A 20,217-nucleotide genomic window follows, 5' to 3' on the forward strand; every position below is an offset into this window, starting at 1 on the left:
GTGTCACATCATAAGAAGTATCAATCTTGTGTCTTGTCTACACTCATCTCAAGGTATCTCTATGCTTTTTGTGTCTCCTTCTAGTCTTGCTCTCATTTCAGTTTCAGTTTCAGCTTTGTCTCTCCCTCATTTCTCGTACATGGTATCAGAGCAGGTTTATCCTGGCTCCCCTCATCCTTGCCTCAAGCTTCAGTTCACTTCAACCCGCTTCAACTCGCCTCAGCTCTCTGCTTCTACTTCAGCTCTCTTCACCTCATCCTCAACGTTTCTTAGCTCGTGGTTACTCTACTTCACCCCTACAACTATCTTCAGTTCATGGCAGCTCATGTCCAGCTTCAAAGTGTGGCGCAATTCCTCATGACAGCTCATCTTTAGCTCCTGGCTTTCAAGCTTCAGCTCCGCGTCATTCTACATCAGCTTGCCGTCAGTTTTGGGCCTCATCTCATGGCATCCTCAGGGCGATTTCAGTCAGCCTGTCATCACCTTCATTTGTTGCTCCCTTTCTTCATGAAGCAGCCCGCATACATTCAGATTTTTGTTGCCTCAATTCCAGCAACTTGTCCACTCACTTCATGGCTGCACAACTCCATGGATATACCTCACCTATGGTTAGAATCAGCTCGACACTTTGCTACGGTTCTGAATCCTCATTGGATCATGTTATGCTGTTGTTTTCTCACATGGGACAGCCCCTTCATCTTTAGTTTATCAGGCTGCTCCTGGTTCTGCAAATTTCGAGGTATGGATGCTCTTCGTTTAACAATCGTCAGCCTGGCCCTGATGCCCACTTACTTTCACGACTAGCAAGTTCTTCATGCTTCATGATTACTTTCAGCATTCATGGTTTACCCCTCTAGATAGACTGTCAAAGATATGGTTTTCAAAGAGGGAAGACCTGCTCAAGCTGGAGTAATCAAATCAGGATATCTAGATGTAATTCAGTCTTCTACTTTCGAAAAAAAAACTCAAAATATAAAAATTTAATTTTCAGTTTTCATGGGATTAGACACTGCCCTTGCATTTCAGCAAGTGGTAAGACCTTCCCTTCATCTATCTATCTCTCATGTACGGGATTAGACACTGCCAAATATGGTAAGACCTTCCCATCTCTCTCATATTTGTCTATGCTTTCATGCTATCTACCACCATTGATCACCAATGATGTAGATCATGGGGTAATGTCATGTCTATTTGTCTACATGGACTTATCTTTGTCCCTATCCAAGAGGCACCCCTGCATTACTCACTCTAGCAGGAGGATTTCCCTTGAGGAGGGATTATCTATCAAGGTCCATCTCTCTGTCTATCTACAATCAGTCAGTCTCTCTGTCTATGTGTCTATCTTGTGTGATCTTACAGTCATATGTCTCTGACACTCTGTCTATCAGTCTATATGCCTCTCTTTTGTGGATTAGCTACCCACATTCTCTTGGCATTTTCTGTCAATGTCCCCATTTATCTTCTATTTGTCAAACTCTCTTATGTCTATCTGAGAGTCTCTCTCTCTATGGGACCACTCTACTCGCCGCTGATTGCCTCTCTCTCTCTCTGTCTATGATCCACTCTTGTCCCTACCCTTGTGGACCCATATGAGGATATCACTTGAGGAGGGGTGTCTCAGGATCTTGTCTATCTTATCTTCTGGCTTGTCTCTCAGTCCTTGTCTAGTCTATCTGAATTGGTCTTATCTTTTTGTCATGTCATAGTCTTGTCTTTCTGTCTTCCTCCTAGTGTCCACTTAAGGAGGGTGTTGGAAATAAGTGCACACTAGGTGTAGTTTTTTCCTAGTCTAGTATAAACTTTTGTCTTGAGTCTTGTGTGTCTGCCATGTGGCATCTTATTTGTCCCACATATCAGCGTGGCTACTATCTCTTGTACTACACACCTATATATTGTGGGTGTCACATCATAAGAAGTATCAATCTTGTGTCTTATCTACACTCATCTCAAGGAATCTCTATGCTTTGTGTCTCCTTCTAGTCTTGCTCTCATTTCAGTTTCAGTTTCAGCTTTGTCTCTCCCTCATTTCTCGTTAGGTGATTGGTAGTGTGACTGAGGAATATCCTGTGCTGTGCAATTTGGGGCCAGTCCTTTGTCAATTACAATGGCAGTGTCATGGTCCCTTCTCTCAAAGAAAATATGTGGTCGCCCCTTTGCTGCCCCAACTGCTCTCACCCTTTTGCTCCCGCCTTTGCCCCCCTTCTGCACCCGCCTCTATTTCAGCACCATTTTTATTTGGATTCAAGTTGGCCGCCCACACTTTCTCGATTGGCTTTATGGCTTCTTCTGCCGGCAGCCAATATTTCGTCACTCCCACTGGCCGGGAGAATCATCAATTTTTCACAAGACAAGCTCACCTCTCTTCAGCACGACATTGACCTTGAGGTCCAAAACCACCCTTGTTGCGAGAGTTTATGGTTCCCACCCCTCTCGTTCACAGGCCCGTGAATGGCTTCTAGCAGCTCTCCCTTCGGAGCTGATTGTGCACTTCCAGGATCCTCGTTTGCTTGGTCGAGGCTTCTTCCAGGTGGACTTTCATTCTTCAAAAGCTACTTCTCAGGTTTTTTTTTTTTTTTCAGAAAGGAGACTTCTATTAAGTTATGAAAAAATTTTACAAAATGGAGATTTCACACCAAGCAAGGTGGAGATCTCAACCAATCAAGAGTCCTGTGCTGCCAATAGGGTCCCGAATGAGAGGATGTGTGAAAGATACCAATGTCCCACTCTCTCATAAATTGGCCTCGCTTCCTCTCCGCAGCCCTCGAAGATCCCTGGATTCTGGCCCAGGTAGCCATAATGGTGCAAATAATATCACTCCAAATCTTGCAAAGACACTGAGAAATAAGAATGGGAGTACCCTCAACGGCCTCAATGCATCTAGCCTTCCAGATATTCCGGGTTGAGATGCTAGCAATAATCTCCCAAGAGTTGTCTAACCTCTGTGCCGGAGGGACAAAGTGTGAAAGTGGCAAATCCTGAAGACAACACTGCCGAGCAACTCCTTGCCTAACCATAATGGCCAAGCTCGTGTTAGTCCCGTCAAATCTCTGCTAAGGCCCAGACTGTGTCAACCAAACGATAGAGCCAAAAGAAATGATAGCATCCCTCTTAATCCTACCAAAGAGGTGTGCAATCGCGTAGACCAAACCCTCTGTGCTTCCCTGCATTCCCATAAACAAGGGCATGCTAGGGAAGCACCAATAACAGACCTACACTGATTGGTGGCCAGACCACCATGAAGAGAAACCCAAATAAAGGAGGAAATCTGTGGCTTCCTATAAGAATGCCACAATATCTGCCAAAATGCCCTCTGAATGTCAGTCAAAATGCCGTAAGATTCCCAATGGGGTCTAAGAGTAGGGACACTCTGAATGTGTCCCAAGAAAAGATGTATGGCATTCCGCACCGTATAGCTGAAAAAAGGCATGCTTTTCAAAGGGTTAGAAGCATCCTTCCACTCCCACTCACCGGGGTCCCAATGCAAATGTCTGATAGGGCAACCACCATACAACCAAAAGCTAACACTCTCTGTGATCATCCTGGGGGAGGGGGGTGTCAACAAAGACGTGCTTCCCTAACTTGCAAACAACTCTGACTGGACGAATCTGGGGGCCCTCAATAAGGTCCTGTACGTCACATCTCTCCAGCTGCCATCCATCTTGCACAGAAAAAAAGACCGGTACATCATCCTCCCTAGGCAAGGGGAGACCCATAACCTGAAGAGGAACACCTGTCTGAAAGAAAACCCCAAACCAAGAATGATGATGGCCTTCCAAGAAAGATCCAGTAATCCAGTGGTTGGGAATGGCTGCATCAATCTGTGCAATCCTCTGGCTAGAGCCTCTCAAATGCTGCGTGAAATACAATCTTTGCACCTCGGTGAGGCTCTGAAGCCTCTTCCAAGCCAGCACTATGGGGCATAGGGTCTCCTAGCCAGCCTAAAGAATATGCATAGCTGCTCCAAGAGACCTACCATGCACATCTAAGATCAAATCATTCCACAGAATGGGCTGCCGGTTAGCTTCCTCCACTGAACGCGGGGGGATGTGTACCAAAAAACTCCTCAGGCAGCAGTCCCAGGCCCGTAGGAGGGACCTAACCAGAGGGGATGAAGGGGAGCGGTGAACTGCATCCGAAAAAATAAAATGTGAGCTGAGAGTCCAGTCACCTCTGCGAACACGGACACACTTCGTGATCTGCTGCATGAGAAAGTCCTTCCACGGCTGAGTGCGTGGAAGAAAGCCCCTGACAACAAGCTTACAAAGAAAAGCCTTACATTGCACCTCAGGGTCAATGATATTCAATCCCCCTTCTTGCTTAGGCCTGATAATGGTTTCCCAAGCAACTTTGGCCCTGGTGTGTGCATTTCCATCAAGCCCCGACCAAAGAAAATTCCGAATACGGCGCTGAAGCTGGCCAATGCAGCCCTTATGAAAAATCCAGCACGAAGCCATAAACCAAGCCGTGGCTAGCAAAACTTAGTTAACCACCAAAGCTCTAGAGGCCAAGTCAAGCTTCCTCCTACTCGAGTGATGAAGTTTGCTTTTAATGCTTAAGAGCACTGGAGCAAACTGTTGTGTAGGGGAGATGTCAATGCCCACCTGACAACCAAGGTATGTGGCAGAGCATCCTCTCTCAATCCAAGTAAAACCAACATCTGTACCCCAATCTGCAAGAGGAGAATCACTGATCCAAAAACCAACTGACTTATACCAATTGATAGTAGCTCCTGTTGCAAAACAAAAGGCCTTTAAGGCTGTCCGGAAAGTACATAAACAAGCATGTGAAGCCTCAAGGAAAAACGCTGTATCATCTGCTAATTCAGAGTCCAAAAACTCTTCCTCTGTGCATAAAGGCAGCCTGAAACCCACAACACTAGGGGCAGCCCGAAGAAACCTGCTCATAGCCTCAGCTACAATGAGGTATAGTAAAGGGGCGAGGGGACAGCCCTGCCTCACTGAATGGGAAATCTGAAAATGCTTGCCGCGCCCCCCACAAGCTAAAACAGTGCTATGAATCTCCTTGTATATGCAGGACACCCCTCTGATCCAGTTTTAGGAAAACCCCATGTGTGCCATAGTGCCCTCCAAAAAATCCCAATCCACTCTGTCATAAGCTTTTTCAAAATCAAGCAAAAGAATGGCAAGAGGTTGCTGACTAGACTTTGCCCACTCGACAGCTTCCCAGAAAGAAAAGATGTTATCAAATATACTCCTTCCTTGGAGGAACCCATTCTGTGTATCATGGATAGTCCTTTGGAGAATCGGCTACAACCTTATACTCAAGGCTTTAGCTAAGATTTTATATGCAGATCCAAGGAGGGTGATGGGCCTCCATTGCTTGATGTCAGTCTTGTCCCCACTCTTGGTGGGGATAAGGTGAATCAGCCCCTCGGTGAGGTATGGTGGCATCATACCCGACAACCACATTTCTTGAAGGGCAACAGTGATAGCATCTCCAATATGATCCCAAAAAAGAATAAAGAAGGCGGGAGAAAGACCAGCATCCCCTGGGGGTGAATCATTGGAAAGAGCATGCAGTGCGTGAAGGAATTCATCCTTCGAGAAAGGGGCATCCAGGGAAGAACACATAGCATCTGTAATGAGCCTGGGCATGCACTCCCAAACTTTCTGCCGTGCCACATCTCTCTGAGGAGAGGGCACCTCTACAGCCAACAAAGACTGATAAAAATCTGAAGCAATACCCCTCACCTTATCAGGCTCAATCTGAACCTCACCTTGTGAATCCTGCAAGTACCTCACAGAATCCCTGCTATGGGAAGGCCTGTGTGCTGAGAAAAACTCTTTGTTGCATCTGCCACTCATCTGAGTCCAAAAAGCCTCGTTCGCATGAAACGCGAACTCAGCCCTCCTGTCCATGGCCAACTGCAGCTTTGCTCTAACTGTGGTCAAGAGGTCTGTAATCCAAGACGCATGTGGATGCTTTTCATGTTCCCTCTGGAGAGCAACGATCCTATGCCTAATAGCTCTCTCCTTGTCCCTCCTCCTTCTTGGACAAGGCAGTGCTATGATAATGATGGCTAGTCCTCTCAAGAGCCAGCGCAATATTATGACGAGGATCAAGACCGTCACAAGATCTCCATCTCTCTCTGATCTCAAGGGAGATGTGAGCATCTAGATAAAGAGAGTCAAGGATACGGACACGGGGAGAAGCCGAGCGAGCCCCAGGCTCCCTGAGACACAAAACAACGGGGCAATGATTGGATTTGGTGGTGCCAGACATAATAGCAATGGTGCCTCCTCTATCCAAGGACCAATCATCCACATAAAACCTGCCCAGACATGCAAAGATGCTCTCATCCCCGCTCCTGCGGTTATGCCAAGAGAAAGATAAGGAGTTTGGCCTTCTCTGGAAGTCATCCTCAGTCCAACAATCCCTGCCAAAAAAAGAAAGCGTGAACCTCTCCCATGAGGTTCTCTCCAAAGGGTGTAAACCCCTTCGTGTTGTCCACTCTTCTTGTCAGAAGGTTGCTCAACCATATTAAAATCTCCTCCCACTATCCAATGATCAACCTGGGGAATGACATTTGTAATGGTGACCCAAAAGGCCACCCTTTCACCTCTCACGTTTTAGGAGCATAGATATTCAAGATTCCCAATTTCTGACCCTCATGCATGATCAAGATCCACTGTGCTCTAGCAGGGATGATGACACCGTGCCCAATAACATGAGGCATAATAGATGCTGCCACTGAAATGCAAACACCCCCTCTAGTCCCAACTGTTGCTGCGGACCAGAAGGTGTGGCTAGAAAGCATCTTACCAGTTTTGCCACACTGAGATCTATCCAATTTGTGTTCCTGCAACAAAAGTACATCCATAGACTCTCCTGTAACAGCAGGGTGAAGTTGGTCCTTCAGAAGGCGCTTCCTACCATGAGTGGGAAGCCCTCCAAGGCCCTGAACATTCCATGAGACGATTCTCATGGGAGAGAAGAGGGTTTGACCCGCGATCTAAGAAGACGATGGGCAGCCTGAGGACGCCTCTCATAATGCTGGAGGACGGGATAATCCAGGGGGCAAAGTCCACTGACATGCCCTTGTCCGAGGCCCTGCACAAAACCTACATATGTACGAGAAACCTGTTCGCCCTACCGGGCATCAACGACAATGGCATCATGCTGAAAATCCTGCAATACATGATCCCCACTGCGCTGAACATCGTGCATATCGCCCCCTCCAAGTAGAGAGGACTCAACAAAACCATCCTGATTTGAGATATCATCTCTCTGCAAAAGATGCATCAACTGACACATCCCTCCATGATTCGAGGAAGCCTTCCCATCCATCAATCGCACCAGGGGGGCGGGCGTGAGAGAGAGCTCGCCACACTTGGCGGACTGAAGGACAGACAAGAACCAAGGGAGGTGGCCCCTGAGAAGCACGCTTGTGAGGCCTCCTGCGACCCCGAGCTCGAGGGCAATCTCGAGCAAAGTGACCCTGTTGGTGAGAAACCCGGCACTGATTGGGTTTACCTAAAATCTCCATACGTTGCTTTAAAGGGCCACAAGGGCCCGGAAGCAAAACATAGTCCTCAAAGAGCTCAATGTCACGGGCAAGAATCATGACCTTGGGGATAGCATCCGCTGAGGCAGTGACCACCTGGGCAGAAGATGTTGGTAAGGACCCGATGGCCTCTAACATAGGCCAATATGCGCGAGGAAGACCTGAGAATCTGAGAGTAATCAGGAAACGGTTCCGGTCTTCCTCAACAGGGTCAAAATAGCTGGAGTAGGGAAGAAAGAATAGCTTCCTCGGGCCCATTGCATGCTAGTGCATGCTTGAGATCTGATGAATGCTGATGCCGAGAAGTTTCCATGAAGCAAGAGTGTTGTTGTGGCACCAAAGTTGTTCCAGATCGTACATAAAGGCAACTAAGATAAGGAAGGGGAGAGAGAGAGAGAACTGAAATGAAATGATATATTAATGTCTCTAAGAGGCCATAATGGCCTATGAGACCAAAACTGAGAGTACATCTGAAGTTGGTGTCTCATCAAAGAGAACAACCAAAGAAAATGAAAAGTACAATAAAATGACTATCTTATAGCTATAAGAACTGTATGTAAGACTCCTAGATGATACTGAGTAGAAAATACTGGGAAATGTGTATCAAGTAGATCCATGTATGCTGATCAGTTGAAGTGCTGCCCTCTCCTCAAATCAAATATCTCCGCCATGGGGCTGTCTAGATGAAGGCTTCCGCTAATGTTATATATCATCTTTTAGTCCAAGAGAAGAGATGGCTTGCAAAAAATGCTAATCAAGTATGGAATGTTAAGAAAACGGCCTCTTGCTAGAAGCACATTCTATTCTGTGGTTGTATTCCAAGCTTCCTTTTCAAGGCAAAGTGTTTATTTGGTGAGTCATGGTTGGGGGCCTGCCTTTGGCCACTGCCCTTCGGCGTGGGAGACTTTTGAATGGCAACTGTTTCTTCTGCCAGACTTGTCCAGAATCTAGTCGGCATAGGTTTATCTCTTGCCCGGTGGCTCGCCAGATACGGGAGTTCATCTCTTCAGTGTGGCAAATGGTGACTTGACACACTTTGTCACCTAGGCAGTGGGTACTTGGACATGATCAGCCAGGGGGAACAACCAGCAACATGAGGTCTTCTTTGTTTTCTTTTGATGGTTGGGTCTTTGGCATAATTGGCTCATGCGAAATGCTTTCATCTTTGATTCACAATCAGGGGTGAGAGGTCATGTCCAGCGTGTTCGTGGTCTATTGCTTTGGCAAGTTTCTTCTTTGATCGATGCACATGTTATCACCAGGGTGCAAGCGGACCCCTGGTTACATGCTCTTCATACGGTGGGCATGCCTCATGTGGCCTTTTAGTGTGTGCGGTCTCACGGCCTCTATGTACGTGTTTGTATAGCTGGTCATGCGACCTTCGCTTTGTATTACATTTTTGTAATCTGCTCAACCAACCATTACAATAAAAAAAGAGAGAGCTAGAGAGCTCGAGGTATGTGTGATGCTCCTGATAGAGAGAGAGCCGTTTTAGGGTTTCAAATTGCTGTATGCTGCTGTTTTAGGGTTTTGAATTGCTGTTTTCTGCTGTTTCAGGGTTTCGAATTGCTTTCTTATTGCTGTTTTAGGTTTTCAAACTGCTGTTTAGGGTTTTGAGCTGTTGTTTTAGGGTTTTGAACTGCTGTTTTAGGGTTTTGGGTTTCTATTTTAAGGGTTTCGAATTGCTGTTTTAGGGTTTTGGGCTGCTGTTTTAGGGTTTCGAACTGCTGTTTTAGGGTTTTGGGCTTCTGTTTTAGGGTTTTTTACATCATTATTATGCTGTTTTAGGCTTTCAGCACAAAGAGAGAGAGAGGGAGAGAGGAGAAAGTGGGAGAGATGTCGACTCTCAATGAAGGTTTCATTACCAAGACAGTGGGCTGCTTTGGGTCCTGACATTGACAAAGGCGAGACAGAGGATGAACTTCGTGAGCTAGGCCTTTCTAAGAGGCCTGAATGTTCTGGCGGTGACAATAAAGATGCGGCTATGGTTGTGGCAGCAACCCTGGAGACAAATATGCCCTTGTTGGGCGATGGGTCGAACAATGTTTGTAATGATGCATAGGTGGATTAGGATCTCTTGTTGGATTTTTCAATATCCCTTCTTCAGGAATATGTGGAACATAAGAATCAAAGGCAGTAGATATCCCTGAGGAGGATGTTTTGGAAGTGTCAATGGACACGCCCCGTGTTTTGCAGGTCCTGGCAGCCTTCCATGAGAAGGCTGCAATTTTCTTTTTCATAGGGCGCTTGCCACCAATGCATATGATCTGTCAATGGTTGACTTCCCTTCTGCAATCAGATGTGGCAAATGAAATTTTTGATGGACCTAGGGGTTTTTTTGAAATTATGTTTAAAACGCCTGAGCCAGTTGGTGCATGCTATCCCATGGAGACCCTTGGCTGAGTTTCAGGAAATTCTTAAGCAGGGATGTCCCATTTGGGTGGAGGTGGAGAATTGACCTGCTATGTATTCGCCTCTGGTGCATGAGGCAATGCAATCTTTGGGAAAAGTCTTGGTTCCGCCCTGTTCTAGGTCCAACAATCGGAATAGATTATGTATGTTATGGAATACCGCTCATCCCCGTCCTCCATGGTTGCACCTTAAGTCACCAAGAATGAGGTGTATGCATTTCAAGCTCCGTTGGGGAGCTTTTGTTGGACACTGTTTTCAATGTGGTCAATTGGGGCATTTCATGGCTGAGTGCAAGCCCAATGACAAAGATCAGAGGGTTCCTCTTGAGGTGGAGTCTCAGGTGGGTAAGGAGGCTTCTTACATGGTTGTGGAGGACACAAGCAATACTTCTCATGTACAACATGTTGATGTACACCAAGTTGAAGATAGAAGAAAACAAGTAGTTCAGGAGGAGGCTCCTTGGAAAGATGTGGTTAGTTGTAAAGGCAAAAAGATGGATCAATCATCCGGCCAAGGGGAACTCTGGAATTTGCATAATCCTCCTATTACTTATGGTCGCTGGGCTACTTCACGTTAGGGTGGTGCTCATTCTTGGGACCGTCAGCCTTCTGTCCAGGGACGTGGCTCTCTTCCTATGGAATAATTTGCGCCCTCGATCTACTAGGGCTAAGGAGCCTTCTTCTCCTATGGCTTTTGATAGACAAGGCCGTGTTGTCACCCCTTGGGATAGAAGGTATACGAGTGAAAGAGGTAAACAATGGAATCAGACCTCTTCATCTGGTCAACCATCAACTGGGGTTTTGCAAAATGCTTTTGCAGTTTTGGGTGGCTATATGGGTGATGTACGTGCAACGTTGGCTGCTAATGAAAGGCAGGGCAGGCCGCAACCTCACTCTCATTGACTTTGTTTCTTGTCTTTATGAAGCTGGTTCATTGGAATGTGCATGGGATTTCCACCTGTAAGAAGAAGTATGTCTTGTGGCAAACATTGTTGTCTAATCAATGGGATGTTCTTTGTGCGGTTGAGCACAAACAACATAGTCAGGTGGGTGGTGGCTTTATACATAGCGGTTTTCATGTTTTCTTCAATGGACACCCTTCCACCTAGTTAAGGGTGATGATGATCGTCCATGATTGTTTTCAGCCTTTTGTTGTGTATCAAGATGTATATGGTTGTGGAGATCACTTACAAAGAACAACTTCTTTGGTTGGTTGGTGTGTATGCTCCCCATACAGTAGGGGCTCGTTGTTCTCTTTGGTAGGATTTGCAACAATGTTTGAGGTTAGGACAACCAGGTTTTCTAATGGGGGATTTTAATATCTGCTCTTCTGCTGATCAAGCTGATTTGCCTCACTCTATAATGGATAATTCGAAAGGCGGGTTTGAGACTCTTTTATGTCTCTAGTACTTAAATAGGACATTTGGTCCTGGCTACATCCTTATGATTTTGGTTTTACTTTTTTTTTTTTTTTTTTTCCGGAGAAGAGACTTCTATTAAGTATGAAAAAATATACAAAAGGGAGATTTCAAACCAAACTAGGTGGAGATCTCAACCAATTGGATGTCTTGTGTTGCAAACAAGGTCCCATACGAATGAAGAATAGACCATGATCCCACTCTCATAAACTGGCCACGCTTTCTCTTCGCGGCCCTCAAAGATCCTTGGATTCTAGCCCAGGTTGCCATAAGGGTATGGATAATATCACTCCAGATCCTGTAAAGGCACTGTGTATCCAAGACAATAGTGCCCTCTATGGCCTCAGTGCATCTAGCCTTCCAGATGTGCCAGGCTGTAATACTAGCAATAATCTCCCATGCACTGTCCAATCTCTGTGCCAGCGGGGTGTATCCTGAATCTGGCAAATCATGAAGGTAACCCTGCTAAGAAACTCCTTGCCTAATCAAAATGATGCCACTCTTCCTTTTTTGGCAGGGATTGCTGGATTGAGGATGATTTCCATAGAAGGCCAAATTCCTTATCTTTCTCTTGGCATAACCGTAGGAGCGGGGATGAGAGCATCTTTGCACATCTGGACAGGTTTTATGTGGATGATTGGTCCTTGGATAGAGGAGGCACCATTGCTATTATGCCTGGCACCACCAAATCCGATCATTGCCCCATCGTTTTGTGTCTCAGGGAGCCTCGGGCTCGCTCGGCCTCTCCTTGTGTCCGTATCCCTGACTCTCTTTATCTTGATGCTGACATTTCCCTTGAGATCAGAGAGATATGGAGATCTTGTGACGGTCCTGATCCTCGTCATAATATTGCGCTAGCTCTTCAGAGGACCAGCCATCATTATCATAGCACTGCCTTGTCTAAGAAGGAGGCGGCTCTGGACAAGGAGAGAGCTATTAGGCGTAGGATTCCTGCTCTTCAGAGGGAACATGAAAAGCATCCACATGCGACTTGGATTACAGACCTCTTGAGCACAGTTAGAGTAGAGCTGCAGTTAGCCATGGACAGGAGGGCTGAGTTCGCCTTTCATGCGAACGAGACCTTTTGGACTCAGATGGGTGGCAGATGCAACAAAGAGTTTTTTTCAGCAGACAGGCCTTCCCATAGCAGGGATTCTGTGAGGTACTTGCAGGATTCACAGGGTGAGGTTCAGATTGAGCCTGATAAGGTAAGGGGTATTGCTTCAGAATTTTATTGGTCTTTGTTGACTGCAGAGGTGCCCTCTCCTCAAAGAGATGTGGCATGGCATAAAGTTTGGGAGTGCATGCCCAGGCTCATTACAGATGCTATGTGTTCTTCCATGGATGCCCCTTTCTCGAAGGATGAATTCCTTCATGCACTGCATGCTCTTTCCAGTGGTTCATGCCCAGGGGATGATGGTCTTTCTCCCGCCTTCTTTATTCTTTTTTGGGATCATATTGGAGATGCTATCACTGTTTCCCTTCAGGAAATGTGGTTGTCGGGTATGATGCCTCCATACCTCACGGAGGGGCTGATTCACCTTATCCCCAAGAGTGGGGACAAGAGTGACATCAAGCATTGGAGGCCCATCACCCTCCTTGGATCTGCATGTAAAATCTTAGCTAAAGACTTGAGTATAAGGTTGCAGCCGATTCTCCAAAGGACTATCCATGATACACAGAATGGGTTCCTCCAAGGAAGGATTATATTTGATAACGTTTTTTCTTTCTGGGAAGCTGTCGAGTGGGCAAAGTCTAGTCAGTAGCCTCTTGCCATTCTTTTGCTTGATTTTGAAAAAGCTTATGACATAGTGGATTGGGATTTTTTAGAGGGCACTATGGCACACAGGTTTTCCCAAAACTGGATCAGAGGGGTGTCTTGCCTATACAGGGAGGCTCATAGCATTGTTTTAGCCTGTGGGGGGCGCGGTGAGCGTTTTTAGATTTCCCGTTCAGTGAGGCAGGGCTGTCCCCTCGCCCCTTTACTATACCTCATTGTAGCTGAGGCTATGAGCAGGTATAGTAAAGGGGCTGTCCCCTCGCCCCTTTACTATACCTCATTGTAGCTGAGGCTATGAGCAGGTTTCTTCGGGCTGCCCCTGGTGTTGTGGGTCTCAGGCTGCCTTTATGCACGGAGGAAGAGTTTTTGGACTCTAAGTTAGCAGATGATACGGCATTGTTCCTTGAGGCTTCACATGCTTGTTTATGTTCTTTCCGGACAGCCTTGGAGGCCTTTTGTTTGGCAGCAGGAGCTACTATCAATTGGCATAAGTTAGTTGGTTTTTGGATCAGTGATTCTCCTCTTGCAGATTGGGGTGCACATGTTGGTTTTACTTGGATTGAGAGAGGATGCTCTGCCAGATACCTTGGTTGTCAGGTGGGCGTTGACATCTCCCCTGCACAACAGTTTGCTCGAGTGCTCTTAAGCATTAAAAGCAAACTTCATCACTGGAGTAGGAGGAAGCTCGACTTGGCCTCTAGAGCTTTGGTGGTTAACCAAGTTTTGCTAGCCACGACTTGGTTTATCGCTTCATGCTGGATTTTTTTTTTTCCCCCCAGAAAGGAGACTTCTATTAAGTATGAAAAAATTTTACAAAATGGAGATTTCACACCAAGAAAGGTGGAGATTTCACACCAAGAAAGGAGATTTCACACCCACTCACACCGGGGTCCCAATGCAAATTTTACAAAATGGAGATTTCACACCAAGATGGGTGGCAGATGCAACAAAGAGTTTTTCTCAGCACATAGGCCTTCCCATTGCAGGGATTCTGTGAGGTACATGCACGATTCACAGGGTGAGGTTCAGATTGAGCCTGATAAGGTGAGGGGTATTGCTTCAGATTTTTATCGGTCTTTGTTGGCTGTAGAGGTGCCCTCTCCTCAGAGAGATGTGGCACGGCAGAAAGTTTGGGAGTGCATGCCCAGGCTCATTACAGATGCTATGTGTTCTTCTCTGGATGCCCTTTTCTCGAAGGATGAATTCCTTCACGCATTGCATGCTCTTTCCAATGGTTCATGCCCAGGGGGGGATGATAGGCTTTCTCCCGCCTTCTTTATTCTTTTTTGGGATCATATTGGAGATGCTATCACTGTTGCCCTTCAGGAAATGTGGTTGTCGGGTATGATGCCTCCATACCTCATGGAGGGGCTGATTCACCTTATCCCCAAGAGTGGGGACAAGACTGACATCAAGCAATGGAGGCCCATCACCCTTGGATCTGCATATAAAATCTTAGCTAAAGCCTTGAGTATAAGGTTGCAGCCGATTCTCCAAAGGACTATCCATGATACCCAGAATGGGTTCCTCCAAGGAAGGAGTATATTTGATAACATCTTTTCTTTCTAGGAAGCTATCAAGTGGGCAAAGTCTAGTCAGCAGCCTCTTGCCATTCTTTTGCTTGATTTTGAAAAAGCTTATGACAGAGTGGATTGGGATTTTTTGGAGGGCACTATGGCACACATGGGGTTTTCCCAAAACTGGATCAGAGGGGTGTCTTGCCTATACAGGGAGGCTAGCGTTTTCAGATTTCCCGTTCAGTGAGGCAGGGCTGCCCCCTCGCCCCTTTACTGTACCTCATTGTAGCTGAGGCTATGAGCAGGTTTCTTCGGGCTGCCCCTGGTGTTGTGGGTCTCAGGTTGCCTTTATGTACGGAGGAAGAGTTTTTGGACTCTAAGTTAGCAGATGATACAACGTTGTTCCTTGAGGCTTCACATTCTTGTTTATGTGCTTTCCGGACAGCCTTGGAGGCCTTTTGTTTGGCAGCAGGAGCTACTATCAATTGGCATAAGTCAGTTGGTTTTTGGATCAGTGTTTCTCTTCTTGCAGATTGGGGTACAGATGTTGGCTTTACTTGGATTGAGAGAGGATGCTCTGCCAGATACCTTGGTTGTCAGGTGGGCGTTGACATCTCCCCTGCACAATAGTTTGCTCCAGTGCTCTTAAGCATTAAAAGCAAACTTCATCAATAGAGTAGGAGGAAGCTCGACTTGGCCTCTAGAGCTTTGGTGGTTAACCAAGTTTTGCTAGCCACGACTTGCTTTATCGCTTCGTGCTGGATTTTTCATGAGGGCTGCATTGGCCAGCTTCGTCGCCTTATTCGGAACTTTCTTTGGTCAGGGCTTGATGGAAATGCACACACCAGGGCTAGAGTTGCTTGGGAAACCATTATCAGGCCTAAGCAGGAAGGGGGATTGAATATCATTGACCTTGAGGTGCAATGTAAGGCTTTGCTTTGTAAGCTGGTTGTTAGGGGCTTTCTTCAAGGCACTGAGCCGTGGAAGGACTTTCTCATGTAGCAGATCACGAAGTGTGTCCCTGTTTGCGGAGGGGACTGGACTCTTAGCTCACGCTTTATTTTTTCGGAGATGCAGTTCACCGCTCCCCTTCATCCCCCTTGGTTAGGTCCCTCCTACCGGCCTGGGACTGCCTGAGGAGTTTTTTGGTACACATCCCCCCACATTCAACGGAGGAAGTTAATCGGCAGCCCATTCTGTGGAATGATTTGATCTTAGATGTGCGTGGTAGGCCTCTTGGGGCAGCTATGCATATTTCTTGGGTTGGCTGGGAGACCCTATGCCCCACAGTGCTGGCTTGGAAGAGGTTTCAGAGCCTCACTGAGGTACAGAGATTGGATTTCACGCAGCATTTGAGAGGCTCTAGCTGGAGGATTGCACAGATTGATGCAACCATTCCTAACCACTGGATTACTGGATCTTTCTTGGAAGGCCGTCATCATTCTTGGTTTGGGGTTTTTTCTGGGATAGGTGTTCGTCTTCAGGTTATGGGTCTCCCCTTGCCTAGGGAGGATGATGTACCTGTCTTTTTTTTCTGTACAGGATGGATGGCAGCTGGAGAGATGTGACGTGCACGACCTTATTGAGGGCCCCCAGATTCGTCCAGTCAGAGTTGTTGGCAGGTTAGGGAAGTACGTTTTTGTTGACCCCCCCCTCCCCCCCCCCAGGGATGATCACAGAGAGTGTTAGCCTTTGGTTGTATGGTGGCTGCCCTATCAGACATTTGCATTGGGACCCCGGTGAGTGGGAGTGGAAGGATGCTTGTAACCCTTTGAAAAGCATGCCTTTTTTCAGTTATAAGGTGCGAAATGCCAGACATCTTATCTTGGGACACATTCAGAGTGTCCCTACTCTTAGACCCCATTAGGAATCTTACGGCCTTTCGACTGACATTCAGAGGGTTTTTTGGTAGAGATTGTGGCATTCTTATAGCAAGCCACAGATTTCCTCCTTTATCTGGGTTTCTCTTCATGGTGGTCTGGCCACCAATCAGTGGAGGTCTGTTACTGGTGGTCTGGCCACCAATCAGTGGAGGTCTGTTACTGGTGCTTGCCTAGCATGCCCTAGATGTGCAGAAGTTTCGGAGTCAGTTTACCATTGTTTATGGGAATGCAGGGAAGCACAGAGGGTTTGGTCTACGATTGCACACCTCTTTGGTAGAATTAAGAGGGATGCTATCATTTCTTTTGGTTCTATCATTTGGTTGACACAGTCTGGGCCTCAGCTGAGATTCGAGGGGACTGACAGGAGCTTGGCCATTATGGTTAGGCAAGGAGTTGCTCGGCATTGTTGTCTTCAGGATTTGCCACTTTCACACTTTGTCCCTCGGGCACAGAGTTTAGACAGCTCTTGGGAGATTATTGCTAGTATCTCAGCGTGGAATATCTGGAAGGCTAGATGCACCGAGGCCATTGAGGGTACTCCCGTTCTTGTTTCTCAGTGTCTTTGCAGGATTTGGAGTGATATTATTCACACCATCATGGCTACCTGCGCCAGAATCCAGGGATCTTCGAGGGCTGCGGAGGAGAGGAAGCGCATCCAGTTTATGAGAGAGTGGGACATTGGTATCTTTTTCACGTCCTCTCATTCGGGACCCTATTGGCAGCACAAGGCTCCTGATTGGTTGAGATCTCCACCTTACTTGGTGTGAAATCTCCATTTTGTAAAATTTTTTCATACTTAATAGGAGTCTCCTTTCTGAAAAAAAAAATGATGTGACTCCTGTCGCCCCCCTCATACCTAAGTTGGGGGACCTGACTGAGTCAACCAAATGATAGCACCAAAAGATATGTAGGCATCCTTACTAATCCTGCCAAATAGGTGTCCTATCACGGTCCAAATCCTCTGTGCTTCCTTGCATTTCCATAGGCAGTGATAAACTGTTTGTGAAGCTCCTGCACAAGTTGGTCTAACACCAACAACCGATCTCCATTGGTTGGTGGCCAGTCCGCCATATAGTGAAATCCAAAAGAATGAGGAGATTTGTGCCTTCCTATAAGAGTGCCATAGCCTCTGCCACAAACTCTTCTGAATGTCATAGGTAATACCATAGGACTCCCAATGAGGTCTAAGGGTAGGAACTCTCTGAATCTGTCCCAAGACAAGCTGCTTGGCATCCCTCATAGTGTAGCTATAGAAAGGCAAACTTTTCATCGGATTGGTGGCATCCATCCATTCACACTTTTTTTTTTTTTTTGGAAAAACGATCCTTCTATTAGTTAATGAGAAGATGCCATAAGGCTACAAAGCTCACCTCACAAGGAGGGATAATATATACAGTGAACACCGGAGCTCCACCCCCGTGGTGGCTGGCCGCTCTCTGGGGGGGGCCTACCTAGTAGTACATGCGGGAGGTGAGAAGAGCCAAACTGGAGGCCTGTAGTGCCAAGTGACATCCTCGCCCCTCGCGGTGAGGAAAGGGCCAAGCTGCCAAGTGCGGAGGAATGCCTTGCGGCGATCTCTCATGCGAACCGAGTCGCCTGAAGTTTCCCCCACAAGGTGTGAATGATGTCCACCCAGAGAGCCTGTATGACCTCCGCCGGTGGAATCGCCTGGCGGTCTATGGCCTCCCTGCATCGGGCTCTCCATATGTGCCAAGCCGTCATGCTGCCGATCATCTCCCATCTGTGCCCGTCCCCCCCCCCTGGGAGACTGCCGAAGAGAAGTCTGGCGTCGGAACCACCGCCATCGCCCTGTCAGAGACCTGGATGGTCACACTGCTAGGGACGTCCTCGTATCCAAGGGACGGGCCGCTGTCCGTGGCCCAAGCCACCACACCCCACGCCACCATCATCTCACCTGGCGAGCCTGCAAAAACCATCCCGAGAGCGCGCTGCCAGACCTGCTGTGCCTGTGGGCAATCCCATAAGAAGTGCCGCTGCGACTCCTGTGCATGGCCGCACCAAGGGCAGGACGCTGGGTGTCTGCCAAAAGCTAGCCAAGCCCCCACAGCCAGTCCTCTATGCGCTGTAAGCCAGAGAAAAAGCGTCACCTTCCGGGGCCGGAAGCTGTCCCAAAGGCGCTGCCAGAAGTCCCTAAGGAAGGCAGGGGAGAGCCCCTGTCGCCGCCAATGCTCGGCCGCCGCCGGGGTGCCCTCTATCCTGTGCCTCTGGATCCGCCGCCCCAGCCTCGCTGTGTACTGAAAAAAGGGGGTGCCTGGGCTGGTAGGGGCCGAATAGGGATCTCGCCAAAGCCACTCGCCTGGATCCCACTGAAGGCGAATAAGAGGCCTGCTGTCCCAAGCCCATAATCTCCAAGAATAGTCCTCCCCTATCGAGGCCGGTGAGGGGTCTACATGCCACTGTCTCTGATGAAAGTCGACCACCCGCACCCTCTGAAAGATACAACCCTGGAACTCATCTAAATCTAGTCGGGTCCTCTGAAGCTGGCCTCCCTCTCCCACCTCGAAGGTGAGTGGGGCGACTCTCTCTGCTGAGCCGCAGACCGCTAGAAGGATCTCATGCCGAGTAAAGACGCCCATCCACTGTGGAGGTGGAGGGTCCTGCACTGGAGTCCGCCACTCCCGGGGGATGGCCGCCTCAATGTCCTGCGTCATCAACTCTCTGCGGCGACAGCTGCTGAAAACATATCCAGTCGTCTAAGGACTAGGCTGGGCCGGAGCTCAACGGGCCCCACGGCACATGAGATCGCGATCCAACCATATGACCACTGGGAAGTCGGATCAAGGGGTTCCAGATCAATGGCTGCCTCAGGCGCTCCTCATCGGATCCCACCAATTCAGTGGTTGGGCGGTTGGCTAACCCATGGGTCGTTTCTCGTACTTAAAGAAGTCTCTTTCTAGAAAAAAAAAAATATCCCTTTCATACTTAATAGTAGTCATCTTTTGGGACAAAAAAAGGATTTTCTTTGCCAAGGGTCTGAAAGAGATTTGCTCAATTAGGATTTTTAAAAATCGACACTCAACACCGAGTTTTCACATGAAAGACATTTTCTTTAAAAAGAACAACACTACTTGAAGCATAAATCAACATAATTAAGGCATCACTCTCTTAGGTACCTGGTTTCTTGAATCTGTACACATAGGACCTGGTTGAGCTAGGTGACCAAGTGAAACTTCATAAACCTGAAACATCATGAATTTGAAATTAAACCACATTTTGAGAAAAAAATTCTTTCAAAAGTCTTATATTCACCGCCTTTAGCTCTTTTGTTTTATTTTTCTCTACAACGTCCATCCAAGTTCGAGGAATTTATTTGCAAAGATCTCAAGTCAACAATAAGTGAAATTTGGCAGCTGAGACTCAGCACAAACTCAACAATATGGAAAGAATCTCTAACTCAACAATATTGAAAGGATCTATGGAATTTAATCATTACCGCTTTAGGTTCTGGAACTCTCCAAAAGTAGAGGTATCCATGTGCTGAAACTCCAACCAATACTTTTTCCTACATTACATCCAAGAAAAAGCTTCCATGAAGCAATGAACATAGTACAAAGATATGTATGTGTGTGCTGTAGAGAGAGAAATAAAGAAAGTTATATGAACGTCTTTACAAAGATATATATGTGTGTGTATGTGTAGAGAGAGAAAGAAAGAAAGTTAAA

The 20,217-nt window shown here is 47.2% G+C and overlaps 1 protein-coding gene across 10 annotated transcripts in view; it reads right to left on the reverse strand.

Annotated features, from left to right (window-relative positions):
- Positions 1–20,217, reverse strand: part of LOC147605798 (uncharacterized) — a 283,773-nt gene that overhangs the window by 50,447 nt on the left and 213,109 nt on the right. For all 10 annotated transcript variants that reach the window (XM_086792669.1, XM_086792672.1, XM_086792671.1 and 7 more), the window contains 2 exons: positions 19,989–20,057; positions 19,669–19,734 (listed from right to left, as the gene is read on the reverse strand). In XM_086792669.1, coding sequence (XP_086648795.1) covers positions 19,669–19,734; positions 19,989–20,057 — 135 coding nt within the window. The remainder of the gene's footprint in view (positions 1–19,668; positions 19,735–19,988; positions 20,058–20,217) is intronic.

This window comes from Cibotium barometz, chromosome 58 (assembly GCF_041138505.1).
Source record: "Cibotium barometz isolate CiBa-2024 chromosome 58, ASM4113850v1, whole genome shotgun sequence".
Lineage (NCBI taxonomy): Eukaryota > Viridiplantae > Streptophyta > Polypodiopsida > Cyatheales > Cibotiaceae > Cibotium > Cibotium barometz.